This window comes from Gallus gallus, chromosome 4, assembly GCF_016699485.2.
Source record: "Gallus gallus isolate bGalGal1 chromosome 4, bGalGal1.mat.broiler.GRCg7b, whole genome shotgun sequence".
Lineage (NCBI taxonomy): Eukaryota > Metazoa > Chordata > Aves > Galliformes > Phasianidae > Gallus > Gallus gallus.
Genome location: NC_052535.1, coordinates 85,169,526 through 85,191,751, shown reverse-complemented (window position 1 = coordinate 85,191,751; position 22,226 = coordinate 85,169,526). Strand labels below are relative to the sequence as shown.

The 22,226-nt window shown below is 49.5% G+C and overlaps 2 protein-coding genes and 1 long non-coding RNA gene across 4 annotated transcripts; 2 read left to right on the top strand and 1 right to left on the bottom strand.

The window, feature by feature from the left end:
* The first annotated feature begins 5,041 nt into the window (after positions 1-5,041).
* Positions 5,042-22,226, top strand: CD8A (CD8a molecule). 2 transcript variants are annotated; one of them, NM_205235.1, is given in 6 exon segments: positions 5,042-5,091; positions 17,519-17,887; positions 18,200-18,289; positions 18,967-19,083; positions 19,873-19,903; positions 21,335-22,059. In NM_205235.1, coding segments are annotated over 6 exon segments (708 nt in total). In that variant the 5' UTR covers positions 5,042-5,045; the 3' UTR covers positions 21,390-22,059.
* LOC107053324 (T-cell surface glycoprotein CD8 alpha chain-like) lies at positions 9,385-14,014 on the top strand. Its single transcript, XM_025150310.3, is given in 8 exon segments — positions 9,385-9,570; positions 9,686-10,065; positions 10,525-10,593; positions 10,596-10,892; positions 11,488-11,577; positions 11,990-12,070; positions 12,231-12,347; positions 13,802-14,014. Coding segments are annotated over 6 exon segments (696 nt in total). The 5' UTR covers positions 9,385-9,570; positions 9,686-10,019; the 3' UTR covers positions 12,344-12,347; positions 13,802-14,014.
* On the bottom strand, positions 11,602-16,946 carry LOC112532336. Its single transcript, XR_005859953.2, has 3 exons — positions 16,213-16,946; positions 14,507-16,099; positions 11,602-12,224 (listed from the first exon to the last, which is right to left on the bottom strand). It is a non-coding gene; the product is annotated as an uncharacterized LOC112532336 (long non-coding RNA).

Sequence of the window (22,226 nt, the reverse complement as noted above, 5' to 3'; positions counted from 1 at the left end):
ACATTGTCTTTTGTCCAGCATGCAGTAGTTTCTGATGTAACCAACGGGCGATGTTCTCAGACGGTGAATTCTCAATCCATCGAACTCAAGCCAGCCTGTCTGCTTCATCATTTCCCAGTGATTGTAAAGGTTGATGACTGAACACGCGGTAGACAAGTACAGTCCTGTGTTTAACTGTATTCCATATGTCTAACCACATAGCTTTGCCCCAGATTGGTCGGGCATGGATAGTCCATTCCTATCTGCACTGGGTAATACTTTGGTCTTTCCTGACCAAACTACCCCCAGGAACTTTACAGACAGGCCCGGACCTTGCACCTACTGGGGATTTATAGCCCATCCCCTTTCCTGCAGATAGCTGGTTAACGCACCTGCTGCTCGTCCTACTGCCTCCAATGAGTCGGACGTCAACAGGAGATCATCAATATAATGGTACAAGTTGACATTGTCAGGTTTTTCCCAGTTAGCCAGGTCACACGCCACTAGATCGTGACAGTATTATGGCGAGTGGATATACTCCTGTGGCAGGACCTGAAAGGTCCACTGCCTGCCTCCCCACGTAAATGCAAATCGATCTTGCGATTCTTCAGCAATTGGAATACTGAAGAATGCATTTGCCAAATCCAGAACACAATGGTATGTTTTTATCTCTCCACTCAATGTATCCATTAGGGAGGCAATATTGGGTACGACCGCATGGATAGGCGGTGTGACCTTATTTAACTCTACCGTCATTCTCCATGTTCCACCCAACTTCCTTACTGGCCATATGGGGGAATTATACGGGCTATGTGCAGGTCTTATAACGCCTACTTTCTCTTATTCCTGCACCGTTCTTGTTATTTCATCTTGCCCACCTGGGAGTCTATATTGTCTAACATTAGTGATCCGGTGTGGTTTTGGCAGGCAAATAGGCCCTTGTTTCACATGGCCTCTTAATATTGCCTGCACCACCTGGATACTAATACACTTTTGCCAAAGTCTGAACTCTCCCACAGTCATCTGGAGAGCCAGACCCCACAAAATATCTATGCCCAAGATGTACTCTTAGACTGGGGCAATAGATACCTTACACTCCCAGGGTGGGAGACACCCCACACCCATTTTCTGCCAGGTTTGGGTGACTGGAACGATCTGTCCCCCAAACCCTCCAATCATCACTCTACTGCAGTTGAATTTAGTTGGATCTCCATGAATTATTGACATTTCCACTCCAGTGTCCACCAATGCCAAAAGTCTCCGGATAATTTGCCGGGATCAATAAATCGTTCATTCTACATAGGGCCTCCGGTCCCGTCTGGAGGCCCTAGGGGGACTAAGGTCCCTCATCATTCCATGAATTGTGCTAGGGTTAAGTCTTTTGTTTCAGGTGGCTCGGGCATTGTGGCTCAAGACACTTGAGGGGGCTTCTTTCTCCTGTTAGGGACTATGAAGTCTTCTAAATTCCATGTTGTGGTTGGTAGTCCATCTATAGTTCTTACTCTCGCTTTTCTGGGGTGATTCTGTAGTTTCTGACCATCCTGTGGAAACAGCTGAAGGAGGATGCGATTGGGTTGGCGATCAATTTTTGCAAACTGGACTTCAGCCTGGATAAGATCATTAAACATTTGATTTCGTGAGACCCTTACAGGTCCCGCTTGAGAGTGTCACATAATTGGCTTTTTGGTTACCGGGAGGACCTCTGCTTCCTCCACCAAAGAGTGAGGCCTCAGTACACAGCCCAACTATCCGTGCAGACGTTCAGGATGCCATCCCCAGGTTCCTTGGTTATGACCATCCACACAGCTCGCAGTTCTGCCCATTGGCTGCTCTGACCATCCCCCTCATCGAACCAGATCATCTCGGTGGAGGGATGGTATGCAATTGGTCTCCACTTGCTCGGGTTGCCCTTGCCGGACCCATCTGTGTATGGTGGCCAATTTAGATATTTCTGGACCACTAACCATGACACTTTCTGCCCCCGAGTCCCATAATCTTAACAGCCACGTTGGGACACTTTCCGTCGGCCTTTGCCGGAATCGTTGTACCATATCCATCAATTCCATAGGCGTATATGAAAATGTGTTTGGGCATGGGGCCGTTGATCAGGGCGGTACCCCTGCCGGTCTATCTTGTACCTTTTTAGTTTTTTGAGTTATAACAGGACAAAGTTGTAAGGAATCCGTCATAAGTGGAGCTTCTAAATCTGCCTTAGAATTTTTATTTCCTTGCTCCACCAGGTCCGTAGTTCTGAAAATCTGTTCATTATCTACTGAAACACTACGGACCTGGCCTAACAGAGGATGCAAGGTAGTTTTTTTTTTTTCCCTTTAATATATTCAGCTCCTGTTCTTGTTTCTCAACACAGTTTCTTAACAGCTCATTTTCACTTTCTAAGGTATCAACTCTTTTTTCAGCTTGATTTAGGGCATGCAGCAATGGCCATGCCACTACAGAGGCAGCTAGCTGCCGCTCCTTCGTAATTAACATACCTCTACGTAAACCGTGAAAGTAGTCCGTCATGCAGAATGGGGACATACTCTCTATAAATCACAGGGGACCCCATTTTTCAATGAGAGGTGCTACTTCATAATAAGGAGATGCCAGAAATCCCGGAATCTGCCCAGGGATCATTTTATCTAAGGGGGTAGTGTTCTCCCCTCTGATCCACATATAAAGACCCCACAAAAAAAAACATCGTGGCTTTAGATAATATACACATATATATATATATACATACATACTGCCAGGCTCACCAAGAGAAAGGCAAACAGGTATACAGATGGTAAGATAAACAGGTATAGGACCAGAGAGATTAGCACATTCACAAAGGAATAATGAAATAAAGAGCCTACCCATGTCCAGAGCTCATGGAAGGGCTGCAAGAGAGATGATCTGCAGATAGAGATCCCATGAAGGACAAATGGTTGGACTACATGACGCCATAGACCCTACCCAACCTTAATAATTCTACAATACCTCAGTGGGAGTCAGCCCTTAAATGGGGTCTTGGAGGGGTGGAGCCAGCCTCCACCACTCCTGGTCACTCAGGGGAAATGGCATTCACCTGTGCCCCTGCAGCTGACTCAGGGCTCACCTCACGTGGTCAAACAGAGGTTCAGGCTGTGATTCAACAGTTCCCATATACTTACCAAAGAGATCACATGTTACAAATGCACAAAGCAGATGGATGATCAAATCCAACCACGTCACACACTCCATTGTCCATCCCTTGCAGGACCAAGCTCACTGTAAGCAAGCAGTACTGCGTCACTGCTCAGCAGAAGGCACACAGGCGTCCTCCTCAAGCACCGCACTGATCCCATCAGCAACACACACAGCTGCCCTGATGGAGTGTGGTCATTTGGCTGATCCTTCTCTGCCCACCCATCAATCACACCAAAAACTCAGCTCTCAGGCCCCAACCTACCTTTCACTTCTGAAGTCTTCCCGATTAAACGTTTCTAATTCTTAATGTTCTCACTGTGTCCTTTGCTTTCATTCATAGTTTTCATTGGGGCGGGGGTATTAAACCAACATCACTATTGCTTCAAAACAAAGAAATCTACACGCAACCATATTGACCTATAATTCTCTATCTGACCAGGGATCCCTGATGGGAAATCTCTCCCAGCTTTTCCAAATGAAATCAACACAGCAAGCACCGAGATCATTCATCTCAACCTCACGTCCTCCTAAGCCCATTCCAAAACCTGTCAGACTCCCTTTTCCCCACATGATTTGGTCTATGCTCTCCACAGCCATATCTCATTCATTCATTGATTGATGAAAATTAATTAAATACAGACCAATTTCAACACAGTCTTCACTAATAATAAACCATGATGCCCTGTTTTTAAGGGCAAGAAGAACCTCTACACCTGAGAGCTCACTTCTCTTTCCCAACTCTCTCAGTTGCACTAACAGTACTGCTGATGGTTGCTGCTCGGCAGGTGAGGACTCAGCATTGTAAGTGGATGTCTGACATCACAGTTTGACCATGGCTGACCTTAGTTACCCCATTCCAGAAGGCTTCACACCATCTTTCCTTACTCACCACAATGTGTTGAGGCCCAATCAAATGAGCCCAGGGATAACCATACAGTTTAGGCCCATTTCCTCACAAAACTGCACTTCCATCAGACAGCGGTGCCTGCTTTCGGGCACCCAGGAACAGGGGGCACATTGGCAAAAGAGGAATACAACAACACATCACAAACAACAGCAGAGCCAGCAAATAACAACAGAAGACAAATAACACCAGCCCAGGGAAACTGCCGTTACTGTATGTGCAAAGCTGCAGGAAGCCCAGCACTTACCAATGTGTGAGTGGTCACCTGGAGGCAGCAGCAAGGGCCCTCACTGTTGCAGCATTTAAGGGTTATTTTTGGCAGGGCGGAAGTCCCTGTGGTTGCAGAACAAAAGGACAAGAATTTAAACTCAAGAAAAATAAGTCTGCCTGAGTATGGGACATGGGGCTGCAGGGATGGCTACCACAGCACAGACCTCCTGCCCTGCACACAGTGGTTTCTGCTCAGAGAGTAGGAAGAAGAAATGTGGAGAACAGCTGAGCTGAAGCACTCAGCTGCATCTCAGTAATGCATGGACCCTGAGATGACAAGTGCACATGGATCAATCTGAAAATAGAATAGAAAAATATGCTAAAATAAAACGTCTTTCCTCAAACACAACTTGCAGCCCATGTCAATGGCACGGGAATTATCCTTGTTTTTTGCAAATGTGGACTTGGTGAGAGTGCCCCAAGTGGCTGTGAGACTGTAGTTTGTGGCAGCTGATTTGATTTCAAGGAGGACCACCATCAGTCTGAACCTCAACAGTAGACACTGCAGCAAAAGCCAGGAAGCACCATTAAAAACAGTGCTATCACAATAAACAAGCCCACGTTCTGGATCACAAATGAAGTGCTGCAGAAATCATTCTTTTCTGAACGCAACCTCTTCAAAGAAGAGGGTCCTGATGACATCACATCCTCTCCTATAAGTTACGCTGCCTCCAAAGTTCAGTGACAAAGATCACCCGCACTCCGCTGCACCGCCCCGAGGACGATGGCCAGGTCTCCTGCACTGCTCCTCCTGCTCAGCCTGGGGCTCTGTGAGTATGGAAGCGGGAAGGATGGAATTCAGGGCTGCTCAGTGACTGTGCAGGGAAGCGGGTTGGACTAATCGCGATACGCAGCAGGAACAGAGGCCTGTTCGGACAGGTGTTTCTGGAGGGGATGGGGCAGGGGAGACAGGGCATGAGGCAGTTGTTGTTCATGGGGAATCACATGGCAAAGAAGCTGGGAAATGGCAGCAGCTCCGAGAAGGCAGCTGAAGGGGTGCTCTGAAGGGCAGCATCCATCTCAAGAGCCCAACACTCTCAACGCTGAGTCCCCAGGGACTCCAGCACAGCACCCAAGCGGGCAGGATGCTGAGGCCCTCCCTCCGCATTCACCCTCACAGCCCGGCTGCCTGCCTGCCACGCACCACACCTGTGGGGAAGAGCTCTGCCCAAAGGCCACAGGAGCTCATCCCCAGCAGCACCTGAGCAAACAAGGACAACTTCTGCCTACAGGCTGCACTGGCACCCAGGGACAGAGGATGGAGGCCACGTTCCTCCACAGGAAGAAGCAGCACCCCCAGGAGGGGCAGCGGCTGGAGCTGGAGTGCCTGAATTGCGATAGGAATAGACCCATCTTCTGGATCCGCCTGGACAAGAGTGGGAACCTTCACTTCATTCACTCCAGTACCCATTCTTATCCGTCTACATTAAAGGAAGGTGAGAAAACATCTCCAAACATTGAGGCATTATGGAAAGGAAACTCCTATCGGCTGGTAGTGAAGAACTTCAGGGCACAGGACCAGGGGACCTATTTCTGCGTCAACTACATCAACCAGGTGCTGCACTTCAGCTCAGGACAACCCGCCTTCTTCCCAGGTCAGCAACAGCTTCACCCACCTCACTCACATCCAGCACTCCTAGCCGTGCCTTCGCAATCCGGCCCACCTCCCACACTCCCCAAGGCATTGCTTCTTTGCCCAAGCCATCTCATCACAGGCACTGCTCCTCCTCAGAGAGGCTCCCTGCCCACCAGCTCCACTCGCGGTACCGACCCTGCCCAAAATCACAGCTGGCCGCGCAGCCCAGCAGCACCTCCCCATCCCATCAGCTCTGCTCAGGGATGAGAGTTACAAAGTACGCAGCCACCTCAGCCTTCCTCACCTCACATTAACCCTAAATGCCCTGACAGCCTCTGTACATTTACAGCACCTCAAAAAGTAACTCATAGCTGAGGTGGAGGTTGGACTGTGGAAAGAAAAGGTTCCCAGGTCTCTCAAAACTTTATTCCTGATAAGAAAGATCACTTAGTGTGATGCCAAGGATTTAGGAACCCTAGGCCTTCTATTTCCATGGTTGGGCAGTGTTTCAGTGCATCACTTTTCAAAATGAGACCTATAATTTCCCCGTGTTGCCTGTGTCCAGGGAGGGGTGGCAGAAGGTGGAATGAATGAATATTGCTGTGTTCATCCATTTCTCCTTCCAGGCACAACAGCAGCACTCACTGCCACCACCCAAAGCAGCCAGGTCACCACGAAGGACATCGCCTGTCACAGCCCGGATCCAGGTAACCCAGCTGTGGGGATGCAGGGGCTCTGTCAGCAGTGCTGCTTTACTCTCAAGAGCCTAAATTAAGGCCTTGGCTGACTGGTCTGGGGAGATAGGAAGTATTCTAATCTTTCACCCACTCTGTTAAACTAACTCCAGCAGCAGCACCCACCACACTCAGTGCCACCACCCAGAGCAGCCAGATCACCATGAAGGACATCTCTCAGTACAGCCCAGATCCAGGTAACCCAGCTGTGGGGAGGCACGGGCTCTGCCAGCAGTGCTGCTTTGATCAAAAATGGCCGTATTAAAGTCTGTGCTGACTACAGGCCATTCAGGACACAGGGAGATGTCTGCTGCTGGGCCTTTCCTCTTTCCTCATTCTCCTTTCTTTCTGAAGAAGAAGCAAGGAGAACATGCCCAATTTCTACTGTAAATCAGTCATGTGGGTTAACCTGGTTTGTGCCTGCCTCCTGCTCCTCACTGCCATAACCATCACCATCACACACTGCCAAAGTAAGTCCCCAGTGAAAGTAAGTACCAGGGAAGATCCATTCGCTGCATTAATTTCTGCAGCAAGCAGCGCTAATGCTGAAGCAGAGATTGTTACACAACACCTGCATTTTCTGCATATCTCTGGCTCAACATTGTAGTTCACTGAAAGCAATCTACAGTACTGACAGAGAAGCAACGTGGGGAGGAGTATCATAAAGGGAGATTGATACTGAAGGGCTCTAAGTCAGCATAAAGCCACCACAGAGCCTTTAACAGACTCTGCCTTAAGGCAGAACTCGGTATTCTTCATTGTTGACAAACCTCCATTTCAAATGCAAGATTGTAATTTAAGAGTATAGACAGAGATCTTCATTGATACTTGGGATTCCTCCTTGCTAAACAGACCTGATGTTTCCATGCTAACAGCAGGAAGCATCAGCAGTGCTGTAATGAACACAGCCACGCATCACACACGCTCACCACAAGCCCATTCCTTGCAGGACCAAGCTCACCTTAAGCAAGCAGTGCTGCGTTGCTGCTCAGCAGAAGGCACACAGGCGTCCTCCTCAAGCACCGCACGGATCCCATCAGCAACACACATCTGGGACACACCCAGACCACGGGGGACAGCGCTAACCCTAAGAAGCCGGGCAGCTCCGTGCCGCTGTGAAAAAGGCAACCAATGCTTCCATGAGATGAGGAGGAAATCAAACATATCCCAGACTCAACCCCAATGCCCCAAGCTGCCACTTCCAATGACTTCTCTGTTCAATGGATATAGTTTTAACTCTTTCATTGTGTTGTTTGGTTTAATTCATTATTTACATAGGAGGCAGAGAGATTTATAACTTCGCATGCTATCCTAATCATGTTTACAAAAGGAAGTTCCACATCTAATAGCCCACTCTCAAACATGTTGAAAGAAATTTGTTTCTGACCATGGTCCACAATAGAAATTCTTCCTAGCTTGTCCAACTGAAATCTCCTCAGCAGGCATAGAGAAAATTCATCCATGCTGCTGATCTACATTGGCTCCACAGGTGAAGGTATTGAAGTAGATCTTCACCTGGAGGTCCTGCTACTGTCTGAAGCTTTTCACAATAGCGTAATTGCCAATGGGACAGCCTTAGCTGTTCGTCTTTATTACAGTGGACAGGAGAAACGGCTTTGTGCTAAAATATAAATAAACACAGGACTCGGGAAAGGATGATCCCTTCACAAGCTAATTTGTTACTTAGGAGACAACAGATGGAGGCTCAGGAGCACAGTGGCTTCATCTGATCAGACACAGAAGACTCCATCAGAGCTAAACTTGCCTGGGATGCTCTCTGCCCAATAGAGTGTGTCCTTGCTGAGAAGGCATGCATGACAGCCCCTTACTGCTCCCTCTCCACTGATAATAAGCTTTCATCCTGCCTTAAAGACAAATATTCACTAACAGATTCTTAAAGGCAGCAGAAAGGAGTGATACTCCCAAAAGCACCCCATATGACCAGCTCCATCTGCAAGCCAGGAGGACCAACAGGAAGGGCAACTCTGTGTTTGGGAGGGGAACTTTTGGGTATGTGTTAGGTACCTGGGAATGACCCATGGTAAAAGCACACTGTCACAGGGAGAAAAGAGGGAAGAAAGATGTCCAAACTGAGACAGGCTACAGCCCTTCATGGGTTATCCGGCACTCCACCTGTACATCTCCGAACATGAGATACCGTGGGTAGGCAACCATGCTCCATGGCAGGGTGAGAATCCAATCCCCAGAAACATTCAAGCACCGTCATTTGCCAACAGCTCCCCTTCCAGTCCCATCATTCTGAACCACAGAAATCAGGAATTTTCCTACTTTGGTCACAGTCCCAGTATAAGTCAGAAGCAGATTACTTCAGCACCTCACAAAATGTGGGACAACGTCAGCCATCCACAAGGCATGCCCATCAGTTCAGCTCCTGATCCCGTTGCAAAGGTAGCAATGGGAGTGCCTGCCTTGTGAACATCCAGAGGATGTTGTTGCAAAGGCAAGAGAACAACACCTCACACTTTATCAAAATATAGCAGGAAAGACAGGAAATCCCCAAAAAAGAAGCAGCAAATAAACCAGCCTAGTGGAACTGTTGTGACTGTATGTGCAAAGCTGCAGGAAAACAAAACTCTTAGCAATGTGAGAGGTCACTTACAGACAGTGGGCAGGACTCAGAGTGTTAAAGCAGGTAAGGTGTTTCCTGTTGCTTTTTGGCATGGCGGAAGTCCCTGTGGTTGGAGAAGAAAACCACGAGGGTATAAATAACACTTAAAAATCAGCATACCGCTGGGACACGGGGCTGTCTTGGTGGGTATCACACCACAGAGCTCCTGCCTTGCACACAGCAGCTTCTGCAGAGAAACTACAAAGAAGAGATGCAGAGAAGAGCTGAGCTGCAGAACTAAGCCACATGTCAGCAGTGTGTGGACTGAGAGATAAGGGGCAGATGGACAGATGCTGTACAACATTCCCAGGTCTTCTTTAATCTTTAAATTGAATAAAATAAAATACAGTGAAATACAATCTCTCCTAAGGAATACAACATGTTGTCCATGACCATGGCCCCAGTCCTGTCCTTGTTTTCTGCAGATCTGGACGTGAAGTGAGTGGGAATCATCAGTCCGAGCTGATTCACCCAATGTCTAGAAGGAGCACTGTCAGTCTGAATCTCAGCTGAAGATACTGCAGCAAAATCCACGAGGCATCATTAAAAACAACACTATCACAATAAACGAGCCCAAGTTCTGCATCACAAATGAAGTGTTGCAGAGATCATTTCTCACTCTGTTTCACCTCGGAGGCTGAACACGGACTCTTCACAGAAGAGGGTCCTGATGACATCACATCCTCTCCTATAAGTTACGCTGCCTCCAAAGTTCAGTGACAAAGATCACCCGCGCTCCACTGCACCGCCCTGAGGACGATGGCCGGGTCTCCTGCACTGCTCCTCCTGCTCAGCCTGGGGCTCTGTGAGTATGGAAGTGGGAAGGATGGAATTCAGGGCTGCTCAGTGTGTGCGCAGGGATGCGGGAGCAGTGGGACTGCAGTGTGATACGCAGCAGGAACAGAGCCTGTTCAGATCTTGGAGGGGATAGGGAAGGGGAGAGAGGGGGCATGAGGCAGTTTTTAGTGGGGAATCACCTGGCAAAGAAGCTGGGAAATGGCAGCAGCCCCGAGAAGGCAGCTGAAGGGCTGCTCTGAAGAGCAGCATCCATCCCAAGAGCCGGGTGCTCTCAACACTGAGTCCCCAGGGACTCCAGCACAGCACCCAAGCGTGCTGGATGCTGAGGCCCTCCCTCCGCATTCACCCTCACAGCCCGGCTGCCTGCCTGTCACGCACCACACCTGTGGGGAAGAGCCCTGCCCAAAGGCTCCAGGAGCTCTTCCCGAGCAGCACCTGAGGGGACATATCCAAATTCTGCCCACAGGCTGTACCGGTGCCCAGGGACAGAGGAACATAATGGAGGCCAGGTTCCTCAACAAGAACATAAAGCACCCATAGAGGGACAGTGGCTGGAGCTGGAGTGCCTGCATTACGAGAGAAACAGACCCATCTTCTGGATCCACCCGGACAAGAGTGGGAACCTTTACTTCATTGTCTACAGTACCCATTCTTATTCCACCACATTGCAGGAGGGTGAGAAAACATCTCCAAACTTTGTGGCATTATGGAGAGGAAACTCCTATCGACTAGTTGTGAAGTCCTTCAGGGCACAGGACGAGGGGATCTATTACTGCATCAACTACATCAACCCAGTGCTGCACTTCAGCTCAGGACAACCCGCCTTCTTCCCAGGTCAGCAACAGCTTCACCCACCTCGCTCACGCCCAGATCCCCTGCCCGTGCCTTCTCAATCCAGCCCATCACCCACACTCCCCATGGCCCTGCTTCTTTGCCCAAGCTGTCTCATCACACAGGCACTGCTCCTCCTCACAGAGCCTCCCCATCCACCAGCTCTGCTCGCGGTACCAACCCTGCCCAAACACACAGGAGGTCGTGCAGCCCAGCAGCACCTCCCCATCCCAGCAGCACCTCTCAGGGATGACAGTTACAAAGTGCACAGCCACCCCAGCCTTCCTCACCTCACCTGGACCTCTACATTCTGACAGCACCCATATACTTACAGCACCTCAAAAAGAAACTCCGAAATCCCTGTGACTCTCAGGACGTGTTTTATAACAGTGATAACAAAGAGCTCACACATACTGATGGGGCTGATAAGAAATTAGGAGACCAAATACTCCTGTTTCCAGGGCTGGGCAGCTCCTGAAAGCAGCACTGTTTAAAGCAGACCCTATAAAAGTTCTTCCTCTGCTGGCTGCATCCTGGCATGTATACGAGGAAGCTCTTCTGTTGTACCTCTCTGTATTCACTTATTTCTTCTTTCCAGTCGCAACTAAAGCAGCACCCACCACACCTGCAGCCACCACCCCCAGCAGCCAGGCCACCAAGAAGGACAACTGGCACAGCCGAGATCCAGGTAACCCAGTTGCTATAAGGCTGGGGCTCTGCCAGCAGTGCTGCTCCACCTGGAACAGCATGAATTAAAGGCTGTGCTGACTGCAGGCATTTAGGGATGTGAGGACAGGAGATAATTTCCATCTTTCTCCGAGAGGTGTCACTGAGGGGTGAAACCACCTAATGAGCACAGAATTTCTGAGGATGCTGGGTAGAAATTCTGAGCCCACAGCCCTCAGGTTTCATGGCTGGGCAGCTCAGCTGTGCAAGCTGATCTCATATCAGAGTGTCAGGGCATCACAGTTGAAAATGGGCCCTATGGAGTCTCCCCTATGCTGGCCACAGGTTTGTCTATGTCCTGGCAGGAGTGGAAGAAGGCTGTTTTGTTGTATCTCCCTGCCTTCATCTATTTTTCCCTCCACTCACAACAACAGCAGAACACATCACACCCACTGCCATCACACGGAGCAGCCAGGACACCACAAAGGGCAACTCACAACAGGGCCTGGATCCAGGTAACCCAGCTGTGGGGATGCAGGGGCTCTGCCAGCAGTGCTGCTTTGATCAGAAGAGGCCAAATTAAAGTCTGTGCTGACTACAGGCATTTCAGGATGCAGGCAGATGTCTCCTGCTGCTGGGCCTTTCCTCTTTCCTCTCTCCCCTTTCTTCCTGCAGGAACAAGCAACAAGAACACACTGAGTTCCATCTGTGAGTTTTTCCTCTGGGTTCGAGTGGCTGGCACCTGCCTCCTGCTCCTCGCTGCCATAACCATCACCATCGTGCTCTGACAAAGTAAGTCCCACTCTGACACCCTGCAGAGGTTCCTGGAGCCTCACACCACAGAGCACAGCCCGCTCCTCCAGGGGAATGGGCTCTCTGCCTATTGCCCTCACACAGCCATTGCATATCCAGGACACAGGGAATGCAAAATAACCACTCCTAAAACTCTTCTCCAGATTTTCCTCGTCACCAGCTTCAGATTCAGAAATCTTTATCATATTCTACACTCTCAGACTAGAAACTATTAACAGGCAATATCATTGTAAACAGAAATTGTAAACAGACAAGGAATCACAAACTGCATTGGCTCTGCCATCCTGAAATCACCATATTCAGGTTGAAACCGACAATGTCCAAAACGTTACTCAACAATTTATTTTGGCCTTTTCATGCTGATCTATGTTACCAGTGAAGATCCATTAGCTACATTAATTTCTGCCACAAGCAGCACTAATGCTGAAGCAGAGGCTGTTACACAACATCAGCCTGGGAAGTATGTGCGGACACTGTCTGCATGCGTAGAGAGACGATCTGGAAAGCCAAGGCACAGACAGAGCTGAACATGCCTAGGGGTGTGAAAAATAACAAGGAGGGGTCCTACAGGTACATAGGCACAAGGAGACAGACCTTGAGCACCACTAAGGTGATCAGAGGACTGGACCTCCTCTCCTATGAAGAAAGGTTGAGGGAATTGGTCTTGTTTAGCTTGGAGAAAGAAGGCTCTGGGGAGACCGCATTGTGTTGTTCCAATAACTGAAGGGCGTATAAACAGGAGGGGATACACCTGTGTACAAGGGAGGATAGTGATAGGACAAGGGGGAATGGTCTTAAACTGAGACAGGGAGGTTTCGTTTAGATATTAGGAGAAACTTTTTCACACAGAGGGTGGTGATGACACACTGGAACAGGTTGCCCAAGGAGGTTGTGGATGCCCCATCCCTGGAGGCATTCAAGCCAGGCTGGATGTGGCTCCGGGCAGCCTGGCCTGTTGGCGGGCAAACCTGCACATCACAGGGTGGTTGAAACGAGGTGGTCGTAATGGTCCTTTTCAACCCAGGCCATTCTATGATTCTATGACATCTGCATTTTCTGCAAAAATGTCAGGCTCAACATTGTAATTAAATGAAAGCAATCCACAGTAGCGACAGAGATGCAAACTGGGGAGAAGTGTCATAACGGGAGATCGATCCTGAAAGGCTCTATGTCAGCTTACAGCAAAGACACAGTGCCTTTAAAAGACCCTGCCTTAAGGCAGAACTCGAAATCCTTCTTCATTGTTGACAAACCTCCATTTCAAATGCAAGATTGTGATTTAAGAGTATATTCAGAGATCTTCATTGATACTTGGGATTCCTCCTTGCTAAACAGACCAGACGTTCCCATGCTAACAGCAGAAGCACCAGCAGTCCTGAAATAAACACAGCCATGCGTCACACAGGCACTCACCACAAGCCCACCCCTTGCAGGACCAAGCTCACCGTAAGCAAGCAGTGCTGCGTCGCTGCTCAGCAGAAGGCACACGGCCGTCCTCCTCAAGCACCGCACGGATCCCATCAGCAACACACACAGCTGCCCTGATGCAGTGCGGGCATTTGGCTGCTCCTCCTCTGCTGCCCTATATCCATGAGGGCAGGGAGACTGAACATGCCACCACCTTCCCCACTAGTGTTTCAAAAGAAGAAAAGTACCCATTGAAAAGGCCATCCCAAACTCTGCTGAAATAACTTCCTGTCTGACCAGGGTCCATAATTGCATTTCGCTACAGCCCCTTTCCACCTGAAATCTCCTCAGCAGGCAGCGAGAAAATTAATTCTTAACTCACCTCCTGCTGGGCCACGTCCCTCAGTTTGTCAGTCTCTATATTCCCCGCAGGATTTTGTCCCTTCCTATATGCACGCCCCCATGCTTAATTCTTTGACATAAATAAACCAAATACAGACCAGTATCTCTACAGACTCCATGTACATCAACCCACATTGTACTTAAATGCTGCATTTCAAGGCCGGGAGGGCCTGCAGAGCTGAAACTTCATCTCTCAACATGTCAAAATGCATAAAATCATTTGCCATAACCTGAGCCGCTCACTGTTTGTTTCATTGGGAATGCTGCTATGGCTTGAAACACAGCACAGGTGCGTTGGTTTATGCCTCGAAGACGTATGTTTAACTTACTTAAATGAGAGGCCATGTCCACCAGAAGCATTAAATCTGTGATGCGCTCTCAGCCTCGCGTTCTGATACAAATGTTCCTTTTGATCCCAGAAATGATTTCATTTTGCAAATCCTAAAACTGCCTCGCGTTTTACCATCACTTACACACCTTACTTTATAAAAATAAACAATGTCTCCATAATCAGCATCCGTACGTGTCAGGAATGCCTGGAAGTGGTGATGGTTCAGTCCCCTGGGCTTCATGAAATTCACACCTTCCATGACAACTGACGTGACAGTACCCATCTTTAAAGCTTTTCTGCTTATATTGCCCTGATGTACCATGCACAGATGTTTCATCAGACCTGAGTTCCTGGAAGCAATTCCATTCTCTTCTATGCATTCTATAAGCCCCCCCCTTTTGAACAACCACTGCCTGGGCGCCATCAGTAGCTCTACCAGAAGCATCAACAAAGCTTAAATAAAATCACTTCAATGCCATTTCCACTGCTTCATCCACATCAAAAGATTTCTTTCTGCCTTTTGAGGGTACCAAGGAAGCCATTTCTTCAGTGACATGATACTTCTTATCAATACCTTCCATGAAAAAGGAAGTTGAGTCATATCTGTAGCGTCAGTCATTTCATCTGTCGCCAAAGGATAACTTCTGAAATTAGCAGCTTTCCTCTCCAACTTTCTTGCCACAGATTTGTCCATTTCTTCAGACCACCTGGCAATGGTTGAGTGACACCAACTGATTTGAGAAAAGACCCTGTTTTAATCAGGGCACATTGCATCTCTGATGCTGTCTGTGCGTTGCTCAATAAACTCACCACCAGCAGACGGCTTTGCTGCTTCTGCCATCAGATTTGCCACCACATCACTGGCCTTTATCACCAAGCCCATCCGGGGTGTAACTCAACAGCAGTAACGCAGTTTTACCTCAACAAAACAGTACCCATCTGTCCATTTTTCACTGAACACTTCTCCTTCAACCACAATTTTCGTTCGTTTGAGGCTTCTGTTATCTCTTGAGAAGACATTAGGAAGGCTGAAAGGTTACTAGGGGTAATTAGTGCGTCTCAGTCACCCAGTGGCACACATGGGTAACACACCCAGGTTTTGATGGGACTGAGTGTGTGGTGAGTGCCAGAGGTGGAGATAGCACAGCACTGTGCCCTGCCCATGTCCTGCTTGAGCTGATGCAGTGCCAATCGCACGCCACTGTGTGGCTGCGTCAGTGATGGATACACGTACAGGGCCAGGCCGCTCAGCCACCGCCAGAGCTGCTGCCATGATGGTGCGGGGCAGGAGGCAGCAGCAGGACGGGCTGGGCAGCGTGCGGCCTGTGAGTTGGGCATGCCTGGAATAGAGAACCAAGTGCCATATGAAAGCAGGCTGAAGTCCAAGGGATCCCTTATCTCATCTCACAACCTAGGTATGCTTGCTGCTGTGGTGACGCTGCTTGACCCAACTCGCTGCCTTGTTCCATTCTTCATTTTCCAGCTCATTTTCACATAACACTGCAGTTTCATCACTCAGCAGTGCCAGGTTTCTCACAGCCAGGAACAGGGGCATGCTTTCCAAAGGAGTAATGGAACAACACCTCCCACACTGGGAAAAAAAAATGCAAGAAAGGCAGAAAGTATGAAAAACATAATCAAATAGCAGCCAAGCAAAGCTGTTGAGACGGCATGTGCAGAGCTGCAGGAAGTCAAAACCCTTACCAGGGTGTGTGTGGTCACCTAGAGATGGTAGGCTGGCCTCTGAATGTTGAAGCATGTATGGAGAGGTTTTTTGGCATGGCGGAAGTCCCTGTGGTTGGAGAAGAAAAAAAAACACAGGGTAACTTTTTGTTTGTCAGATCTGCATGCAACTGGGGCACAGGGCTGTCTTGGTGGGTGTCACATCACAGAACTCCTGCCTTGCACACAGCGGCTTCTGCAGAGAAATAACAAAGAACAATTACAGAGAACAACAGAGCTGAAGTACTCAGATAGGTATCAGCAATGCATGGGCTCAGAGATTATAAGCGCAGGTGGAGAGATGCTGTAAAACATTCCCAGGTCTTCTTTAAGCTGCAAAAAGAATTCAATACTACATAAAATTAAATATCTGCCAATATATACAAGTTGTGCTCCATGCCCATGACACAGGACTTGACTTCTTCATCTGCAGATCTGAACATGATGAGAGCAGCCCAAATGACTGTCAGATAGCAGTCTGCAGCGATTCATCTGACTTCAAGAAGAACGTTGCCAGTCTGAATCTCAGCTGAAGACATCGCAGCAAAATCCAAGAGGCACCATTAAAAACAACACTATCAGGATAAACGAGACCAAGATTTGGGTCACAACTGAAGTTCTTTTGAAATCTTTTCTCACGCTATTCCACCTCAGAGGCTGAACAATGGCTCTTCACAGAAGAGGGTCCTGATGACATCACATCCTCTCCTGTAAGTGACACTGCCTACGAAGTTCAGTGACAAAGATCACCCGCGCTCCACTGCACCGCCCTGAGGACGATGGCCGGGTCTCCTGCACTGCTCCTCCTGCTCAGCCTGGGGCTCTGTGAGTATGGAAACGGGAAGGACGGAATTCAGGGTTGCTTGGTGACTGTGCAGGGAAGCGGGAACGGTGGGACTGCAGTGTGATACGCAGCAGGAACAGAGCCTGTTCGGACAGGTGTTGCTGGAGGGGATGGGGCAGGGGAGACGGGGGCATAAGGCAGTTGTTAGGGGGAAACAACTCTGGAGAAGCTGGGAAATGGCAGCAGCTCCGAGAAGGCATCTGAAGGGCTGCTCTGAAGGGCAGCACCCAACTCAAGAGCCCGGCGCTCTCAACGCTGAGTCCCCAGGGACTCCAGCACAGCACCCAAGCATGCTGGATGCTGAGGCCCTCCCTCCACATTCACCCTCACAGCCCGGCTGCCTGCCTGCCACGCACCGCAGCGCTGGGGAAGAGCCCTGCCCAAAGGCCCCAGGAGCTCATCCCCAGCAGCACCTGAGCACACATGGACAACTTCTGCCCACAGGCTGTACCGGTGCCCAGGGACAGAGGAACACGATGGAGGCCAGGTTCCTTAACAGGAACATGAAGCACCCCCAGGAGGGACAGCCGCTGGAGCTGGAGTGCATGCCTTTCAACATCGACAATGGTGTCTCCTGGATTCGACAGGACAAGGATGGGAAGCTTCACTTCATTGTCTACATTTCCCCCTTATCCCGGACTGCTTTCCCACGGAACGAGAGAACATCTTCACAGTTCGAGGGGTCAAAGCAAGGTAGCTCCTTTCGGCTGGTGGTGAAGAACTTTAGGGCACAGGACCAGGGGACCTATTTCTGCATTGCCAACATCAACCAGATGCTGTACTTCAGCTCGGGACAACCCGCCTTCTTCCCAGGTAAGCAACAGCTTCATCCACCTCGCTTACACACACCACCCCTGCCCGTGCCTTCTCAATCCGGCCCATCGCCCACACTCCTCATGGCCCTGCTTCTTTGCCCAAGCCATGTCATCACACAGGCACTGCTACTCCTCATAGAGGCTCAGGGCACTGTTAAGAAATTAGGAGACCACAGCACTCAATTCATATGGTTTGGCAGCATGTTGGGGCATCACTGTTGAAAATCCCTCCTGTGGTGTCTGTGTCCCAGCCAAGGTTAAAGAAAACTCTTGTATTCTATCTCACTGTATTCATCCTATTTATTTTTAGCCACAACAACAGCAGCACCCACCACAGCTGCTGCCACCACCCAGAGCAGCCACGTCAACAAGGACATCTGCATGCCGAGCTCAGAGCCAGGTAACCCAGCTGTGGGTAGATGAAAGAAAGGCCTATGCTGACTACAGGCATTTTGGGATGCAGGGTGAGGGGAAATATCTTGAGCTTCATCAGTGAGTTGCTGATGAGGGGATGAAACTAACACATTTTGGCACAGGCTGACCAGGAAAGTGGTCGATTCTCCTTTCCTGGTGGCGTTCAAGAAATAAGTATACGTGACACTGAGGGACATGGGTTAGTGGGCATGGTGGCCATTCTTGAGCTCGATTATCTTAGTGGTCTTTTTAAACCTCAATGATTTCATGATTTCATGATTCCAAACCCAACTTTTATCCCACTTGGGGTGACATAAAATGCACAAGAATTCTGATGACTGGACAACACCAAAAGAAGGGAAAGTATTTTGAGCCAGCACTGGTTTTAGCCCCAGAAGGAGACATGAGAAGACTTCTGGCTACCTCTCTTCCCTCAACTCCCCAGCACAATGCCCACAGCAGCACCCCACAGCTGGGGATGTCACCTGAGGACATGCCTGGTCCCCACCCCTCCCTCTGTGCTCTGTGGAAGCCCTCTCTTCACATACATTTACCACCAGTCTCCTATGCTGCAGGACCTCCCGATGGCTCTGCCACAGCTGGACATCACCACAGCTGGGAGGTGGGCCTTTCCTTTTTCCTCTCTCTCCTTCCTTCCTGCAGGAACAAGCAGTGAGAACATTCTGAATTTGTACTGTGAGATTTTCATCTGGGCTCCCCTTGCTGGCGTCTGCCTCGTGCTCCTTGTAGCTCTGATCGTCACCATCGTGCTCTGCCAAAGTAAGTCGCACCCTGACACCCTGCAGAGGTTCCTGGAGCCTCACACCACAGAGTACAGCCCATTCCTCCAGGGGAATGGGCTCTCTGCTTATTGCCCCCATGCAACCATTGCGTATCCAGGACACAGGGAATGCTGAAGGACTGCTCTTAAAATCCTTTTTCCACATTTTCCCATCTACACATTTAGCTTCAGAAATATTTATCACATCCTACTGCCAGACAATAAATGACGAAGAGAAATGTTACTGTACCCAACTGCACTGGCTCTACCTTAGATCCTAAGACCAGGCCTTTAGTAGGCGTTGGCTAAAAGCAGTGCTCTGTATCTGTCTGCATCCCGCTGTACATTTGTAGCAGCAGTGAGGAAGAGCTGGGAGTAAAACCTCAGCCCACGACACCCTCCTGGTGTGTGGAGACAGATCACAGCCATCTGGATACAGCCGTGGTCCCACGCCAGGTGGGAGCCGTGCCATTCACCTTCTGCAGCAATAACTGCTGCCAATGGATTTTCAGCGGCATGCCAAAGTTGCTGGAGACAGCAAAAAGGAACTCCCCCCTGTGCTCCCAGGCTGACATGGCAGCACTGAAGCCGAGTGCTGAGGGAACAGGAGCTGCAGCAGCACCCAGTGCATGGCTTTCTGTACACATCAGCTCAGTTCGCATGCTGTCAGCCTGATAGGAGATAGGAAGGCAGCGGGTTGTTAGGGAATGCCAGCCCTATGCAGCAGCTGTACTGCTTTCTCATGCTGTGACTTCGTATCTCTGAACTGTTTGCTTTTTTCATCTTAGAGACCAGAAGACGACGATGCAGGTGTAAGAGGTCAGTATGTGACAACGGGGATGCTTTTGCCTTGAAGTCTGTAGCATTAGTACTGGGCCATAAGGCAAGCAGGTGGCACAGCAAACACTGAAGTGCACCTGGACTTTCTTCTTCCAGCGTACAGTAGATAGGAGAGGACTGTGTAATTGTTGAGAGGGGGAGAGGGGGAAAAAGAAAAGAGATAAGCAAACAGAAAAGAACCTTACATCATTCAAATCACTGAGCACTGATGACACTACACACAAAGCCAGGGGCATCAGCAGAAACCAAAACCCCCCGCACACCACCCAGTGCTCATCCCTCCCCATCTCCCTCATCATCCCAAGCCTCCAAGAACACACAGTCAGAATAATAGTGTTGCAGGCTGCAGTTTACCACTTTTGAACAGGAACTCCCATTGCCCACCAGCAGCACAGACCTTGCTTCTGCAGCCTGATCTCCCTGCAGCAGGTCTCAGCCAGCCTGCTCTGCAGAAAACCACTTCTGCACTTTGCAAGATTGGTGCTGAGCCCTCTGCAGGGCTTGCACAGAGGGGTGCTCAAGCACGGAAATCCCCCGTGCTGCTCCAACTTCACCAGCATCGCGTGAGCGCTGCAAAAGCTGTGCTGCGAGAGGTTGCAAACAGCAGTTTCATACCTCTGCAGCCTTCTCTGCAAACGGAGCACCTTTGCAGCTGATAAATTCAGCCTGCTGGTTACACATCCACGAGTTTCATCATCAAGAAAGAGAGTTGTTTTATAATACAATTTAATTGAATCGCTCTCTGATACTAATAGGGAAAACCCCTCTACTTGCATCTACTGAAAAGGGATCCCTACATCTGTATTTGCAGCCACTGCAGAATATTGGGGCTTTTATTTGTTATGTATTTTTTTTATATGTCGTTCCCACCCTTGGGAATGGCTGTTTACAAGGGCGGATAGTGATAGGACAAGGGGAAATGGTTTTAAACTAAGACAGGTGAGGTTTAGGTTGGATATTAGGAGGAAGTTTTTCACACAGAGGGTGGTGACGCACTGGAACAGGTTGTCCAAGGAGGTTGTGGATGTCCCATCCCTGCAGGCGTTCAAGGCCAGGCTGGATGTGGCTCTGGGCAGCCTGGTCTGGTGGTTGGTGACCCTGCACGCAGCAGGGGGTTGAAACTGGATGGTCATTGTGGTCCTTTTCAACCCAGGCCATTCTGTGATTCGATGATTTAGAGGGGCACCTTCTGGTGCCACCGGCTGAGACAAGGCACATTGGAAGCCTATTTCCTGTCATTATTTCAACTATTGCTTAGCAGCATCCAGCTGCTGCACGAGTGCAAAGGGGGCACAGCGATGCTCGCAGCTGGCTGGGAGGTCCGAGGCCACTCAGTGAGCTGAGCAGGAGGATGGGAACTACCTCCCTACTCACCCAATTAAATCCTTTTTTCCCCCCCTCTCTCTGTAGACCTCCAAATGGGAAGCCTGGTGCAAAACCCTGTGTGCCCACCCGACACATATGAGCAGCTGAAGCGCCCGGCATCTGGGAGCCACTGCTGCCAAAGGCCATCTCCCACACAGCTACTACTCTTCACGCATGCTAGCCTGAGAAATCCAGAAAGACAGCAAAGGAGCAGAGTGACACCGAGCCAGCATCTCCCTGAAGCACAGCTCTTACAGAACCAGAGCTTTTCCATTGGATTCCAAAGGCCCAACACCACCTTCAGACCCAGAGGAGCTCTGTGGTTGCAGCTGTCCTGATGCAAACACCCACTGGAGATAAGTGGATGAGAAATAAGGATATTGACTGGACATCTGCCCTCTTTTTTGTGCTGCTGTGCACCCCCCTCAAAGCTTCATAGAGCCACAGGATGGCTCAGGTTGGACGGGACCTTACAGACCATCCAGCCATGGGCTGGGTGACCCCACCAGGTCAGGCTGCCCAGGGCACCATCCAACCCAACCCTGAGCAAAGTTTCACCTCATATAACACAGGGCTGCGCTGAGAAAGCAAACACGGATATAAGGGCTGTACTTTTGGGGGGGGGGGGGTTTACACTCTTGCAGGCTGAAGTTTCCTATTTCTCCTTTGCTCCCTTCATCCTGCTGCTAGCCCCGCAGCCACTGCTCAGCACCTGGGCACGGAGTGGGACTTCCCTTCCTTCTGGAATAAATGGTTGAGTATTGATAAACTAACAGCCTTTGTTACTTGCTTTGGCTAAGCAGGACTTTCGGCATACTTGGGGCACTGTGAGTGAGAGTTGTGTTTATTTTTTCAGCTCTGTGCCTGATGTAAATATTTCCTCGTTACACTGACACGTCAATACCTGAGATAAAATAAAGCAGCATTTCCAGCCAGA

Excerpts from the sequence above, each read along its gene's own strand:
- CD8A (XM_015285885.4), top strand. The coding sequence starts at position 17,010 with ATGGCCGGGTCTCCTGCACTGCTCCTCCTGCTCAGCCTGGGGCTCT. Across the intron at positions 17,056-17,518 it reads CCTGCTCAGCCTGGGGCTCT|GCTGTACCGGTGCCCAGGGA; the intron begins GTGAGTATGGAA and ends TTCTGCCCACAG. Across the intron at positions 18,290-18,966 it reads CATGCCGAGCTCAGAGCCAG|GAACAAGCAGTGAGAACATT; the intron begins GTAACCCAGCTG and ends TCCTTCCTGCAG.